Below are 17,434 nucleotides of genomic sequence, written 5' to 3'. Positions count from 1 at the left end.
AATTTCATCTACTGATTTCCTGAGGAAAATGTTGGGATCCTTTAGGTTTCTTAGCAATCAGACTGTAAGCTCTTTAAGCCACCAAGTATTTAGAGTAATTTGCTCGTATCTTCAGTCCCAGTGTCCAATTATATATACTTTTCCTTTGTATCTGTAATTTAATGTAAATGTGTATTATAACATACTTTCTGGATTGTAATAAAAGGAATTATGATGTGTTTAGGTAAAACATAATAATATACATCTAAAACTCTTCCTACAAAGCTTATAGCTCTAATGGGATAGAGATTATTATACGATTGTGTTGCTATATTTAGGAAAGGGAACAAAAACTAGTAGCAGAATTGAGGTTATTTACTCAGTTACATTATTTTAGGTAAAACTTGTAGCACTGTATAGTTTAGTATATTATAAGCAACTGGTTACTTCGATAAAATTATGCCATATAGCCTAACACTTAATTCTTTTCTACTGGATATGTCCTCTCAATTTCTAATGGAATGCACACAGTCCAACAATATCAATGAATAGCCACGATCAAAGGAAGAGTATAACGGTCCAAAAACTAGAACTGTAGGAAAAAAAATACAAGGATTGCACATAAATAAATACATTAATCTAATGCCGCTAGGCAAAAATTTGCAAAACTAAACATGAGGTTCTTAGTTTTCCATTTTGATCAGACTGTATGAAGCCCATTATCACACCATGGTGAAGCTCTCAGTGGGCTCCTAGCCTTAAGGAGCGGCGCTGTGTACCAACCACCGTCACGTCACAACAGTGCACCAGCATAGCAAGTCACCTAGTGATCCCCAGCCCCCATGAGTCCAGTCCAGAAGTACAGTACCCCCAGCAACAATAGCCTCCACACAAGACCAACATCAAGTGACTAGATCTAAAATACCTCACCTTCCACTTGTTCGCAAACTGAGCTGTAACCAAAAATAGGCAGAAACCCACTTGTTAATTTAGACTCTGCTAATTTAATAACACCTGGCTCAAATAAGGGGAGTGCTGGTCCAAGTATAACAAAAAAGGAGGGGACAGCAATGGACCACACCTCCAAAAATCATATATTTAGTATCTAATACTGCTAGGCAAAAATTGACAAAACTGAATGTGAGGGCCAAAAACTTGGCTTGAGGTAGAAGAAAGTAAAAGACAATTATCAAGCAAGTATCAAACTTTAAGACAGGGTAAATGCGCCTAAATACATGTTGAATGAATGGATCCTATAATATACAAGACACTAAAGCGGATTTACTAAAACTGTCTAATGTTTGGACAATACAAACTTACACTAGACACTCTAAAATGTGGAATACAGTTGAAACCAGAAGTTTACATACACTAACTAAAAAGACACATCTGCATTTTTTCTCACTATCTGACATGGAATTAGAAAAAAACTTTCCCATTTTAGGTCAATTAGGAAACAAAATTATTTATATTTGCCAAATGCCAGAATAATGAGAGAGAGAATGTTTTAAGGCATTTTATTAGTTTCTGCAAAGTCAAAAGTTTACATACACTAAAGGCCACTTTACACGCAACGACATTGCTAAATAGATATTGCTGGGGTCACGGAATTCGTGACGGACATCCGGCCTCGTTAGCGACATCGTTGCATGTGACACTTACGAGCAACCGCTAACGATCCCAAATACTCACCAAATCGTTGATTGTTGACACGTCGTTCATTTTCAAAATATTGTTGCTCGTTCTGGACGCAGGTTGTTCATCGTTCCTGAGGCAGCACACATCGCTACATGTCACATCCTGGAAACGACGAACAACAGTGTTCCTGCGTCCTCCGGCAACGAGGTGGGAGTGTCGTTCATGCGGCTGCTCTCCGCCCCTCTGCTTCTATTGGTGGGCCACTATGTGACGTCGCTGAGACTCCGCACGAACCGCCAACTTAAAAAAGAGGTTGTTCGCCGGCCACAGCGACGTCGTTAGGAAGGTAAGTTCGTGTCATGCTTACCTGTGATATTGTTCACCACGGGCAGCGATTTGCCCGTGATGCACAAACAATGGGGACGGGTGCTATTGTGTAAAGCGGCCTTTAGAGTACTATGCCTATAAACAATATGGTACAGCCCATATGATGATGTCATGTCTTTGAAAGCTTCTGATAGGTTTATTGGCAACGTCTGAGTTAATTAGAGATAGTATATGTAAATTAGATAGTATATGTAAACTTCTGATTTCAACTGTATGTATCATAGTGGTTCCGGCTGGATGACAAATGTGGTGAATCTTTACACTCTCTCTAATCTTTAGTTTACACCATTAGTAACACAGTTTATAGCACTGATTATGGCAGAATTTTGCACATGTAGCTTAGTAAATATCTGCTTGTATTTTATATTACAGACTCAGAAGTTATGGGCTCAGTCAAATTATAACATTAAAAATACAGTCCCACAGAATAAAATAAATAAATAAATGTTAAAAAAAAATACCATTTCACTAACGACTCCTTTGCATATTTATGGAGAGAGCCCTAACCTCTGTCTCCCTGCCTCTTCCTACCTATATAATGTGTAGAAGCAGCTGTCACTCTACAGTGATCTCTTCATCAATATTCATTGCTCATAAGCATAAGTGCAGCGTATTCCTAAACACAAAATAGAAAATTTCCAACAATTTGTTACAATCGTTTGAATTTCCAGCAAAGGTTATCTGTGTTCTGTCAGGGTTTTGTTCTGTCGAATTTCGTAAAAAGAACTGACACTTCATATTTAAAACTCCACAAGTCGTCACCTTTACCTGCAGAACCTATTTAAAATGTTTAGATAAGGTTTGTTTCACCTCACCCAATTAGTATTTAGTATTCAGTACTATGTTGTAGATTTCCATATGGAAACATGTGTGGCAAATTCTGTACCTTATGGTACGTTTTTTGTAGAATTGATTATATTATTGTGCCATCAATTAGAGCAGAATATTATGCTGGTAAATCCACTTTATTATCCCCACTAATCCTATTCCATGTCAAATTACAATCAAAACTGGGGAAAAAAATAAAGAGATGACAATAAATTTAGCCCAAGATTTTCAGTAAGATTTTTATAGGATTGGGCAGGAACTTTCATCAAATTCTGCAGACTAACAAGCAATAGGGGCATATTTATCTTCTGTTTACCTACCATTAATTTTGAGCTTTAGTGATCCTTTTAGGCCATGTGCACATGTTGAGTATTTTGATGAGATTTTTTATCTCAGTATTTGACAAAACAAGGAGTGGGTAATAAATACAGAAGTGGTGCCCATGCTGCCATTATACTTTTCCTCTGATTGTGCCACTTCTGGTTCTGGCTTACAAATAGAGTGAACCCGAGGTTCGGTGTTCAGTGCTCATACCGAACTTAGACTTTACAAAAACAACAGAGTTTGGGTTAAAAGTTCGGGTGCTTTACATATGCAAATTATTAGTGTGAGCATCGCTGTGCTGATAAGCTCAGTGCTCAGCCCAGTGCAAGGCGTTTGCAGTGTTTGAACGGGTCGCACTGGGGGCAACAACAGCATGAATGGATATAGTGTGCACTAAACAAAAAAAATGGAAAAACCTGCCTATCCGCTTCCGGACGTGATCTCTTTATGGCTGGCTGCATGTGAGCAGAGAGCCGAACTGTCCAATTAGTGACTTACATTGGGGTTCAGGTCAAATCCAGGTCAAAAAACGAACTTTATCTAAAGTCTGGCTTAACCCGCCAAACCGAACTTCCATGGGTTCGCTCATCTCTACTTACAAATACTGAGGTAAAAAAACTCATCAAATACTCATTATGTGCATGTGGCCTCAGACATGGTGCAAATTTATTCATATGCCACGTCAGTAATCTGTGACCACAGGATGGGAGTCCTGAGCGGTACCTCTTACCTAACGGCATCTGTGTCTCCTCTTTTGTTGTTAAATCAAGTATTATTAGGAATCATATATATTGAGCAAATATATCAATATATGTGCAATATTGCATATAGATATGACAAACCAATACAGAACATTGATTGGTCTAATAGCTAAAAGTATAAGGCATATGTAGTGCCCCACGGGGCAGGTGGTTAACTTACTCGTCGTTGGGCAATCGCGGGTCGGGTCAAGCGATGTCACGGGTGGCCTTGCCTGATTCCGTTGCCCTGAGGCGTACAGTAAATGGTGGGGGAAGCGGGGTACTGGGGAAAGTTTGTCGTGACGCCACCTGTGGTATGCGGCCAGGGAATAGCCGCCACTGCCGGGTTCCTCTCTGGGGCAAATGTTAAGGCAGCTGGGATGGTGTTGCTCCCCACAGGTGGAGCGGGCCCTGGGTGGATGATGAGGGTTGTAATGGCCGTTGGCGCTTAAGCGCAGGACAAGCCAACACAGTCTCTGCGGGTTCAGGTTGTAGTTTACTACCAACTTCAGCTGCCAGCCCGGTCACACTGGTCACTGCCGTGATGGCCTCAGGTCAATCCCAGATCCGGTAAAGGGGTCACCACCGGTGTTTTGAGAGTGAAGAAGTGAGAGAGTCCTATTTTTAAGGTGTCCCCCTCTGCAGTTAGGTACCCTGGCTGAGCTCCCACTCAAAGCCCCCGAGCCCAGTAAAGTCCAAGTTGTCCAGAGATGTCTTGCCAGAACTATGGTCCTGACGGATCTGATTGTGTGAATGTGTTGCGCCTATATCTACCCCAGGTGGACCCCGCCTCACAGGTGGCTGGCTTCAGTGACCGGGGAAGTCCCATGTATCGTGATAGTCACCCCCCCTGCCTACCCTGAGCCATCCCACCCTGTGAGAAGGCTCCTATACTGTATGCAGTGTGTGGATGTGGAACACCAGTGATTAACCCCCCCCTTACCTGAGATAGATACCGCACCTTAATTGAAGTGTAATACCCTGTGGCGACATGAGCCTCAGGGGTGCCACACATATATGTAAGGTCATCTAAAAACTGTTATCAGAACTAAAAAAATCACACATTACATATGGCAGTGATGTAATATTATTAATTAGTAAGGAAAAATACAAACAAGTCCAATAATATCACAAACTTGATATCCTAAAGAAAGAGTGATGTAAAAAGTAGAAAATAAGAAAAGAAAAAAAAGGGTTGGAGTGGATAGAGGAGTGAACCTGAGTTATCCCCACACACCTACATAGCACTGCGCAGGAATTACATACATTTCCAAGATACCCACTATGAAATTGTCAACCATGTTTGAAAAGTTAGCAAGTCCACCATCAAAGACCAACTGACCCAGGCTTTAGAAAACTGATCATAAGATTTTTGGTCTGTTGCCATTAACTCTTCCATACGCTTCATGTCATTTAAATACTCTAAAATCAGATTTAGTAGGAACCACAGAGGGATCAGGCAGTAAGGTAAGCTTCACTAACAAAATGTCTCAGAAGTCCTCAGGAGAGACAGTGCCGACAACCCTGTAATGGTGCCAGCACCGGAGGTGATTAGGTGTCATTATTTTACTTGAGGGAATATAGCCATTGAGAAGGTGCTGTTTGAGTAGTGGTCAATCCTTTTAACAGTATTTTATTTCAGAAGTGAACTGTTTTTGAGATATGTTAAAATAATTGTGAATAATTATGTGATCTTCTAAAAGTGAACTTTTTTTTCCTTTCACCCAGGCCACTTAATACACAAAACTGCATGGCTGATATGTGCAGTGTACAGTGGAGAGTATCTCCTTGGACGCTATGCACAGCCACTTGCGGCAGCTACGGTTTCCAGTCTAGACGTGTAGAATGTCTTCATCATCGAACTGGCAAGTCTGTTCCAGAACATATGTGTTCCTGGAGACCTCGGCCTTCAAACTGGCAACGCTGCAACATGGCACCTTGTGAGAACGGTATGAGCTGTAAGGGCTGGATTTACTAAGGTACGACCTAAGTGGGTTTCAAGGCCCATTGACATGAATATCCAACTCACTGATTGACAATATTTTGTGTAAATGCCCGGTTTTACAGCAGCAGTCTTTACTTTAGTGTCATCACAGCTTACACAGTGTCATTCAGTGGTCATGTTTGCGGCACACAGTTCTCTGTTGATTTGCTGCCAATTTGTCTACAAATTGTCTGCGTTGCTGCATTTTCACATCCCACCAACATCGCACCTTAGCAAATGCAGCCATAAGTAAATTCATTAATGCTATTTTACTGAGTTTGACTTGTGCTAAATTATTATTATAGCAGTGTTATAAATTGATATTGCAAGATTGCGTGCCATGAAGTACAAATTCCTACACTCTGACCTTTACTTAAAGGGGCTCAGAAGGCTGAGATCTTAAGTATAATATTAAGAAAAATGATTCCAAAGGAGCCCGTCAGGTCCCCAAGCGTGCCAAATAACCACTATAACATTAAATTGGCTTATTCTTCTCGTTCCAAAAAGATCACTGGTGTCCTACAAAAAAATGTCAAAACTAAAAATCAACTTTTTATGCATCATTTGTTATATGCCAAGACTAGCCCAGCATTCTGTCACTTCCCATGGCCAGCCTGGCCCCAGATCCTTTAATTACATCTAAAAAGGCATGTTTGAATTCCTTCACACAATTCACGGTATCTGTCAAAAATTTTGCCTGCTTAATGCTTGGGCATGCGCAATGAAAGCAGGTGTACAACCCCCGACTTCATCGGTCCACTGTCCATACCTGGTAAGTCATAGTGATGCCAGTTCTCTCACTCAGCTGCCATGGAAGAACTCTAGTATTTCAATGTGCACTCAACGTCACTGTCTTCCTGGGCATGCAAAATTGGCCAATGATGCCAGGGGAAGTACCCCCAGCTTGTGGAGACAGGCAGGACACAGGCAAGATTTCTGCCAGTTCAAAGATGCCACTGTGGAGAATGATGCTCCATGGGTCTTTGGCTAGTATGGGAAAACTAATATCGCACTTGACAAGTCTTGGCTAATTTGCATATGAAGAGCAAGACATAAAAGGTTGATGTTTACCGGCTAGGAAATTATTAATGGGGCATTAAGGACTTTGTTGTAATGCAAGAATAATCTATTTTAATATTATAGTAGCAGGGTGGCAAGCTTGGTGAACCTGACCAGCTGTCTTTAACAGACAGTTCACCAGCAGAAGGAGGGGATAAACTGGTCAGCTAGCAAAATAGTTGTTCTGCCTGTTTAAAGGAAATGTATATTAGACTCCAAAATCCCTCAGAGCCATTGAAAGTGGTACAAAGCATGGGAAAAATGGGATATAGCATGCATAGGTATTAATTGCTATTCTTAGTTTAATGTGCCACTAATGCATTTAAAGGGCATTTAACACAGCATTTGCTTACAAGCTACATTTAATTCCAGGTAACTTAGTAGAATGGATGCCTTTCCTGTTTGCCCAAGACAGCCATAACTGACATTGATGAGCCAATTGTTGCCAATAAGCCACGCTCCCTTTGAATTCTGTCATCTTGTCATACAGTTTAGCTAATGCGCTTAGTACACAGCCTCTACTTGTCAGGACAAATAGCCTACATTCAATAGACTTCTTTTTATGAATTTACTATTAATATAGTCCCATTAGAACAACAAACAATATAAGAAATTAATCTTATACTAAACCACAGGTATAAGACAACCACAATATAGAATACTTTGAAAAAGTATTCATATCCCTAGAACTTTTCCACATTTTTTAATGTTAAAAAACGTAAATGTATTTTATTGGGATTTTATGTGATATACCAACAGAAAGTAAGAAGTATTTGTGAAGTGTAAAAGGAAATAATACATGGATTTCTAAATACGTTAAAAATATAAATCTTGAATTTGTAACGTACATTTGTACTCAGCCCCCCTAAGTCAATACTTTAAAGGATCACCTTTCACTGCAGTTACTGCTGCAAGTCTTTTAGGTTATGTCTCTACCAGCTTTTCAAATCTAGAAGCTAAAATTTTTGTCCATTCTTCTTTGCAAAATAGCTTTAGCTCAGTGAGATTGATTGTAGAGAATCTGTGAACAGCAATTTTCAAGTCTTGCCAGAGATTCTCAATGGGATTAAGGCTTGGACTGTGATTGGGTAATTGAAACACATGAATATGTTCAGATCTCAACCAGTCCATTCCAGCTATGGCAGTATGTTTAGGGTTGTTGTTCTGCTGGAAGGTCAACCTATGCCCGAGTCTCAGTGCTTTTGCAGCCTCTAACAGATTTTCCTCCAGAATTGCCTTGTATTTAGCTCCATCTAACTTCCCATCAACTGTGATAAGCTTCCCTGTACCTACTGAAAAAAGCCACCCCACAACATGATACTGCCACCACCATGTTTGAGTGTGGGGATGATGTTTTCAAGGTTATATGCAGTTCGTTGTCAACCACACATAGCATTTGCATTTAGCTCAAAAAGTTATGCTTTGGGCTTATCTGACCACAGCACCTTTTACCACATGCTATCTGTGTCCTCTACATGTTGTTTGAAAATAACAAACAGAACTTCTTATGATTTTTTTTTTTAAAAGTGGCTTTCTTCCATAAAGATTTGTGGAGTATATGTTTGCCCAATAGTTGCCTGTGGACATATTCTCCCACCTGAGTGTGAATCTCTGCATCTCCTGCAGATCAACTATAGGCCTCTTGGCTGCTTCTCTAATTAGTGCTTTCCTTGCTTGTGTTGTCAGGTTAGGTGGATGGCCATGTATTGGTAGGATTGCAGTTGTGTCATACTCCTTTCCTTTTTTGGATGGATTGAACTGTGCTCCATGAGCTGTTCAGAGCTTGAGCTATTTTTTATAATCTAACCTTCCTTTACTCTTCTTCAAAACTTTATCTCTGACCTGGCCTGGTGTGTTCTATGGTTTTCATGATGCGGTGTCCTGATGTTCTCAAACAAACCTCTGAGTCCTTCACAGAACAGCTGTAGTTTTACTCAGAATAAATTACAGACAGGTTTTCTCAATTTACTAATTAGATGACTTATGGAGGTCACTCAGGATTTTATTTTGGGGTATCAAATTACAGGATGCTGAATACATATGAACATCACCATTTTCAGATTGATATTTTTAAAATATTTGGAAACCATCAATTTATTTACACTTTACAAATACTTGGTACATTGTGTGGGTATGTCACATAAAATCCCAATAAAAGACATTTAAATTTGTGGGTGTAACATGAAAAAATTGGAAATGTTCATGGGGTATGAGTACTTTTTAAAGGCCTTGTAGGATATCACACTTGTTATGTCTATTAATACTCTGTATTGCCAACATATTTATTGTACCTTATGAAATGTAATGCATAAAAATTAATCAGTGGTGTGCAACAAGTTCCTAGAATGAGTATAGTATTGCTGTAAAAATTCAAATACTGTATTAAATGATGGAATAAATGCTTGGGTGAAAAAACAAGGTATATGACAGAAATCTGTTGTGCATAAGTTATTGGAATCCGCCTCTTTAATTTAATAAACTACAAAAAAATCTCCCTCAGCTGGGGCTGCACTGTATAACAGTGGCGTTAATGTTACATAGCATATAAAATGCGCACACTGCTGATGTGATGTCTTATTGGATGTACATCCATTTTTATATTGCCATACATCTTTCATCATTATTCAGTTCTGCTAATGATTCATACTGAAACCAAAACATATTGCTGCCAGATGAAGCAGGACTGTGCATCAGATGTCAGATTAAGATGTGTGCTTTCCTAAAACCAAAAACATTGAACTAGTCCACATTGTGCTGTTTTTGTTATTGCGCAAACCACAACATGTGCCACACAGGTCTCCATATCAAAGACTGATAATAATGTACCCTGGTTGTTAACATTTATGCACTTTGCTGGCAATTTAGCATGTTTGGGACATTTTTGTACTGCATTTGCCATTTCTCATGTTTGGAAAATCTATAATTAATGGCACTTCTATTAGTTTTAAATAGTAGTGGAAGATAAGGGTGCCCTCAGTAGGTTCCAAGGCCACATCTTTCAGTATTAAGACAAAGCACTCCCAAATTTACTGCGATGTGTTTTTTTATTCATCAATTCACGTGCTTAGAAATGTTTTCGATCCCACCGGACCTTCCTCAGTTGCACATTCAGTGGAATGTGAGCACCTGTAAGTGGTGTAGAAAGCGCCGCATTTAAGCCACCATTTATCATGTTTGGGATCTAAGGTGACCTATGGCTAACAGAATCTACCTAAATTATATATATTAAAATAACAACTTTATTAAATTAATTTAAAAATTACTATATCTTTATTTTAGACACACACCAATACAAAAACATACAACATAGAATACCCCAGGTACAATATATAGGAAAACCCTTATTAGGCCTCTTTCACATGCCCATGAAAATCATGCACGTGTCTCACGGACATGTCAAAGATGCGTATTGCCCTCGGTGAGCTGTGTGTATGGCACACGTGTGTTCTCCATGTGTTATCCGTGATAACACACGGAGAACGGGAACTTTCTAGTCACCTGTCCCTGGCGTCGCTGTCCGTGGTGTTGATCTTCGGTCTCCGGTCCTGCGACTCCCCGCTGCTGCTGCTTCCGGCCACAGTGAAGTGAATATTAAATGAGCCTAATGAGCGGCGGTCGGCAGCAAGTGACAGCAGCGGCAGAGACTGCAGGGCAGGAGAAGGTGAGTAAAGGTTTGTTTTGTTTTAATAGACACATGTCTTTTCTCTGGTGCATGTCAAATGGAACACATCCGTGTGGTCCATGTGTGTTACGTGTGACACGTTTGCATTCCGTGTGACACCCGTGATGCCGGAGAAAACCGGACATATCTGCGTGTGGAGCACACGGGCACACGTAAGTACGGAATCCATGCAAAAATACTTACGTGTGCCCAAAACTATAGGAAAACATATGTCAACGTGTGCCCGTGTCTCCAATACGTGAGAAAACTGTCCATACACGTACCAGAGCCACGGACATGTGAAAGAGGCCTTAGATAGAATGACAGGTAACCGATGATCCTAAACATTTTAATAATGATGGGAACTGACCCATAGGAGAATGCTGTCCACTACCTATCAATGGAGATATATAACAGTTAAGTTACACGCACCCACCTAAGGGATTTGGTGGGCGCCTGACCTTACTTTCTTAGGCCTCTTTCACACGTCCGTGCCTCCGGTACGTGCATGGACAGTTTTCTCACGTACCGGAGACATGGGCACACGTTGACATATGTTTTCCTATAGTTTCGGGCACACGTAAGTATTTTTGCACGGAACGTGTGTCCGTTCCGTACTTACGTGTGCCCATGTGCTCCACATGCCGACATGTCCGTTTTTCTCCGGCATCACGGGTGTCACACGGAACGCAAACGTGTCACACGTAACACACACGGACCACACGGATGTGTTCTGTGTGACACGCACCGGAGAAAAGACATGTGTCTATTAAAAAAAAAAAAACCTTTACTCCCCCTCTCCAGCCCTGCAGTCTCTGGGGCTGCTGTCACTTGCTGCCGACCGCCGCTCATTTAATATTCACTTCACTGCGGACGGAAGCAGCAGCAGCGGGGAGTCGGCAGGACCGGAGACCAACGATCAGCACCACGGACAGAGATGCCAGGGACAGGTGAGTAGAAAGTTCCTGTTCTCCGTATGTTATCACGGATAACACACGGAGAACACACCAATGCCATACACACAGCTCACCGAGGGCAATACGCATCTTTGACATGTCCGTGAAACATGTGCGTGATTTTCACGGGCGTGTGAAAGAGGCCTTAGTGCCGCCTCACAAGTCCCATACCTCTTGTTTCTCCTTTCTTGATCATGAATAGATCAATGAGTTTGTTCTATCAATGTTTTGATATGTTGAAATGAGTATAAAAAAAATGTGTTCAAGTGGTGCCCCCATTACACAGCAGCTATCCCTCAGATAAATATCCCTAAACTCCCTTGTCTACTGTAGACAAGATGTAATAACACACAAATATAAACCAACCTATTCCATTTTGTCCAAACAATGTACGTGAAGCCAAAGGGCACATTAACTTATTTTGTAGGAGTATTCAGGATAGCATCCCCGTGGATGTTTTTCATATGGTAATATACCATACCAAGGTATTCCTGGATAGGTGTCAAAAAAAGGATTCTCCCAAGTTCAACATGTTTCCCTACACCTATATGGTGGGGTTCATCAAGAGGCCAGGATTGGGCACAATTGCCATAGTTCCCTGGAACTGCACATATGACAGGAGGAGTCTCCCAGTGCTCCATCTGAGGGATAGCCGCCGGGGAAATGGGGGCACCACTTGAACCCTAGGGTGCGTGTAACTGAACTATCTCCATTGATAGGTAGTGGACAGCATTCTCATAAGGATCAGTTAGTATATCAGTCCCCATCATTATTAAATTGTTTAGGATCATCGGTTACCCCGTCATACTATCTAATAGGGGTGCTCCTATATATTGTACCTGGGGTATTTTATGTTGTATGTTTTTTTGTATTGTTGTGTGTGTAAATTACTGTGGGATATAGTGATTTTCAAATTAATTTAATAAAGTTGTAATTTTAATATATGTAGTTTAGGTAGATTTTGTTAACCATTTTGATTTACTGCCTTTTGATTATCCCTTTTTGAGCTTTTTGTTTACCTAAGGTGACCTATTCTTTTTCCTTTTTTTTCTTTTAGTTGACTGCAGAGATACAACCAGGTACTGTGAAAAAGTGAAACAGCTGAAACTTTGTCAGCTTGCACAGTTTAAATCTCGCTGCTGTGGGACTTGTGGGAAAGCATGACGACCCATTCAGAAGCCTAACTTTGCCGTAGCTTGGTAAGGTGACGTGAATAAGAACCGGACTGATCTGCAAGCTTGTGATGATCCTGTGCTAGTATTTACTTGTGCGCTGGTCAGTCCTTCAAAAGAACTCAACAAGGTGGTCTTCTGCCAGAAGACAGGACGTGCCTGACTCATGATCTGAACTGGGGTAATGAGATAAGGACACCAAGCACATATATTTTTGGTTGCATTATGGACCTCATTTCAGAGGAAGCTGCAGCCTATGAAAGGATTGTCAATCAACATAGGAACAAAAGGGATTATAATGGGACATAAATGATGTGGTGACAATGGACGCCTCTGGATGTACATGTATTTTTGTAATTTTTAATTCTATTTTTCTATTGTGCTTTCTCTGCCACCCCACAATGTAACACAGAGCACTGCACAATGACGCACACTACAGGAATAATAGCGGGGACCAATCATCTACTGGAATAAATGGAACCAAATCTGAGAGACGGAGTGTTTCCAACAATCATTGGAAGAACAGCAGCATTGCTTACTAGTGAGCCTGTTTCTTGCACAGATATAACTTTGATGACAAGGGTTATGGGCATAACCCACCATGCAATGATTTGTGGTCCATAAATCACTTGTCCCCAGTTCAAGCTATATGAAATTGGTGACTACCATTATAAAGCAGATTCTGCTATTTTCACCGGCACTTTAAGAGTGTGATGCTTGAGAACGACGAACAAGGCAAACAGAAATGTGCAAATTAAAAAAAAAGGAAATATTAGTGGGAAAGAAGAGAATTATTTAAGCTTTTGTTAGCACTTTGTTACTTGTACATTTTGATGCCACTGGGCTAGATTATTTTATGTTTTAAATTCATCAAGGGTTTTTCCACTAAACCTAAACTGTGAGTTACATCAATGGCTACATATTGGTGTCAGACGAAAACTGGCATTCATCTGATACAGACAAAAAAGGGTAAACGGCATAAACAATCAGAATCAGGTCCACTGGTAACTGATATAGAGGAATCCCCAGAGGAGATATAATACATATAATAATATATAACTCATAACAAACCAGCTCTCCCTCCATTTATAGTTTGTTCTTCTTCTATCCAAAAGCAGAACTCCACATTTACTAAGCACTTAACATTCCCAACTGATGGTTCTGATTAGGAGATAAGCCGAATATTATGTTATTATTTATAATTTACTCTTACAAAATCTATGCCAATGACTTAAAGCCATTTGACCTTATTATGTATACAGAAGAACTCAAGGTGAAAATGTAAATGCCATACATATGGAAATTGGCTTTATTGCCCCAGCATAGCTGCCATGTTACCCAGTGGCCTTCATGAGTGCTGCTTTGCATAGTCTTCAATGTACAGTACTAGCTATGTTGGCTGCATATTCCAAGCTTCTTACAGGATCATATGTAAGAAAATGCAGACTAAAGCCCGTGTAAATGTAGCCGGTGTTACTTTTACTAAAATGCTGCATTGAAGCTAATGGAGGAACGCATCACTTCATTACCCTAGATAGGTTCAGGGACCGAACAAACCAGTTGAGTTGTGATCAGTTGTGGCCATGAACTATTAAGACTTTTTTTTTTTAATTCAGACATTCGTACCCAATATTTCATCTCCAATAAATAATTCTATAGAAAAATGTCTAAAAAAAGTTGTTTAAAAGAACTGAAGTCCTCAGTGGTTGATACCTTTTAATGGCTAACTGAAAAGTTGGTAATAATTGCAAGCTTTCAAGACAACTCAGGTCTCTTCATCAGGCATGGTGCTTTTAGCCATTAAAAGGTATCAACTACTGAGGACTTCACTTCTTTTAAACAATTTTTTATCTCTACTGGCTAACATGGTACAAAGATATATTTTACCTGTAAAAAAAAGTTATCCTGCATTTTGAGAAAAAAATGTCATCATACAAAAAAGCACCAAAAGTTGGGAAAAACACTACAAACAATAAACCACTGTTTGCAATAGATTTTCTATCACTATTGAACTTCAGTTACAGAAAATTCCCAAAAAGAGACTTCAAAACTTGCTTGTTCCCAAATAAAGTTTTGTGTAAAACTCACCTTCAAAAGTAAATAAATGTCTGGTTTTATTTAATTAAGGTTACGTTTCTCTAAGGTTATGGACTTTTTAATCTACTTAATAACCCTTTTTTGACTCTTCTCTCCAAACATCATTCTGCAAAGCTCTTGTAACCGCCTAGTTCAAGTTCCTTAAAAATCTACTTTCAACTGCTGCTCAGCAACAAATTGTAATCTAAATACAAAATACTTAGTACTAACACTCTACCATAAAGACGCTACCATAAAGATGCTAGAAATAATTGTAAATATGAATAGTGCACTACCTGAAGAGGTTGAAGAGGGAGGGTGCTGAATAAGGAGAAAGAAAGCATGGCTGCCAAGATTAAAGATGAATGCTATAAGGAGGAGGGACAAGGGTTAAACTAATATGAATAAGATGGGTAGGAATAAATAGAAAAATGATTGAATTTGTAAAGGAACCTTGCCTGTCACAGCATGATCAATAATAACCACATGGAGTGTATACTTCAGGATGAGTGCTGTGCTTGATGGTTTCTCGGAGCAGCTGTGTTTAAAAAAAGTAAATATGTGAAGGGTAAAAGAAAATAAATGAGCAAGTGTATAGTTATAGGTATAGATAAGATGATAATAGGTATAGGTAAGGTTATGATGTTGTCAATTCTTGCCTTGTGGTTTTGGTGGGAATGAATTTGCCCCAGATAGCTGGAGTGTGAAATGGGACAGACCTCTGCATAGATGCTGCATGGCTGGCTGTCCTAGGAGCACCAGTGCCACTTAATATTATAATTTTGAAGTTTATTTGCAATCAGAGTATGAGACTTTCCCTGTTTGAGCCTCTTTGCTCCTTTCCCTTGGGCCGGAGTTCCACTTACGTATGACTTGTGCGAGTCTCACATTGGTATCACCAGGCACAGCCGCACACTCTCCAGACACGAGCGCCTCAGCTGCATGGAAATACAAGCAGCCGACCCGCTCCTCTTAGGAAAGTGTGCAGCCGTGCCGGGGGATACCGATGCGAGACTCGCACGAGTCATACGTAAGTGGAACTGTATCCTTGTATTAAGACAGGGAGAGTTCCTAACACAGAGTATGGATTCTTGCTGATGAGCAGCTGAAAGCAAATTCTTACGTACTTTGAACTAAGCAGTTAAAATAGCACTGTAGTATAGTGTTTGCGAGAGGAGGCAAAATTATATTTTAATGAAGATAAAGTATATTGCAAACATTCACAACTTTGCTGTTTGATCAATATTTAGATTTAAAAAAGTTTAGTTAATCCTTTAGTACAGTTTTGCCTCACCATAAGATAGGTGTTACGAATGTCAAAGTAATGATGTCCAGTTTTTATGCCAGCATGGTCATAACTATAGGGTGTAAAAATAGATGTTTAAAAAAAGGGGAGGCTAAATTCCTTTCCACATTAAAATCTACCAGTATTATAAACAGTCTAGAAGTGTACAGACGTGTCCCTTCTTACCATTTTTCCTGGCCAATCTCCTATCAATAATGTGGCGACATTACTAGCTATGCATCATGCTAAAAGTTCTTTTGTTTTCTCTGTTTTTTTTTTTTTAAAGCTGGTCATCTCGTGCTATTCTTAGGATATCTTGAGCCAAGAGGAATGATAACACTGAGCATATTTGTAGATGCGGGGTCCTTTTATGAACTTTGCATGGGGACCCAGGACCTTCACGTTACGCTATAGCAATGATTTGATCACATTTAATAAAAGGTTTTTTTAAAAAAAAATATTTTTTCCCTGAAGTCCAGTTTTCTCATGCTTTTTTCAACCAAAAATCATGGTCTAGTACAGTTGCAGTATCTGCCTTTCTTTTCCCGACTGCTACAGAAATTTATTGGAACGTAGCGATAAACAAAAGCCCTATTTATGTTGTAATTATCATTGCAGGAATATAAATGATTGCCTCTGAAACCACTGTAACAAGTGTCTGTACCCTTCTCGTATTATAAATGCACATGATACGGCCACTTTCTAAAAGACGATCTGTGCGCAAAGTGTGTGTTGCCAAGATACATTATTATTAATAATATAAAATGTCTATGTATGTATAGCTTTTGTTTGTATTTATTAGAATTTCCTGTACAAAAAAAGTGCAATATTAATAATTGTACATTGTTTTCCAGATAAAATTATTTTTGGGACTTTTTATGACATGGTGTTGTTACAGTTATTGTGTTTTGGGTGAACAAAAAGAAAGCTCACATAGTTTGTATGAATTCTGTTATAGATCTTTTTAGCCTTTCTGTCTAATGAAAAGCAGAGCAGATCTCCATGAATAGATAACACATCTTCATCTGTTGGTTATTATGGAGGTTTCTCATTAGCTTAGCATTCAGAAGTAGGTGGTTGTGATAAATCTGGTGTAGTATAGAAATTAACTGGCACATGCTCAAAAAAATCCTTTTGTTTAAATGAGTGAAGTGCAATTGGAGGAATGAGAATGCTGCGGAAAAATAATCAGATTTAGGCTATGTGTGCACTAGAAAATGGACTTTTCTTAAGAAAATTCCGCACCCTCTGGCAGAATACCGCACCCACGGCAAAAACCGCTGTAAAAACGCACCCGAGTTTTTGCCACAGTTTTGCCGCGGGTGGATCCCTGCGTTTTTTACCA

At 39.7% G+C, this 17,434-nt stretch overlaps 1 protein-coding gene across 2 annotated transcripts in view; it reads left to right on the top strand.

The window, feature by feature from the left end:
- ADAMTSL1 (ADAMTS like 1) overlaps nucleotides 1–16,954 on the top strand; it is a 483,577-nt gene extending 466,623 nt beyond the window's left edge. Inside the window, exons 28-29 of one of the 2 annotated variants that reach the window (XM_075316452.1) lie at nucleotides 5,625–5,845; nucleotides 12,614–16,954. In XM_075316452.1, the coding sequence (XP_075172567.1) occupies nucleotides 5,625–5,845; nucleotides 12,614–12,720 (328 nt within the window). In that variant the 3' untranslated portion in view covers nucleotides 12,721–16,954. Of the gene's footprint in view, nucleotides 1–5,624; nucleotides 5,876–12,613 lie in introns of both variants that reach the window. The other variant, XM_075316459.1, reaches the window with a different exon arrangement.
- The last annotated feature ends 480 nt before the right edge of the window (nucleotides 16,955–17,434 follow it).

Source organism: Anomaloglossus baeobatrachus, chromosome 1, assembly GCF_048569485.1.
Source record: "Anomaloglossus baeobatrachus isolate aAnoBae1 chromosome 1, aAnoBae1.hap1, whole genome shotgun sequence".
Lineage (NCBI taxonomy): Eukaryota > Metazoa > Chordata > Amphibia > Anura > Aromobatidae > Anomaloglossus > Anomaloglossus baeobatrachus.
This window is presented reverse-complemented; position numbering and strand designations above follow the sequence as displayed.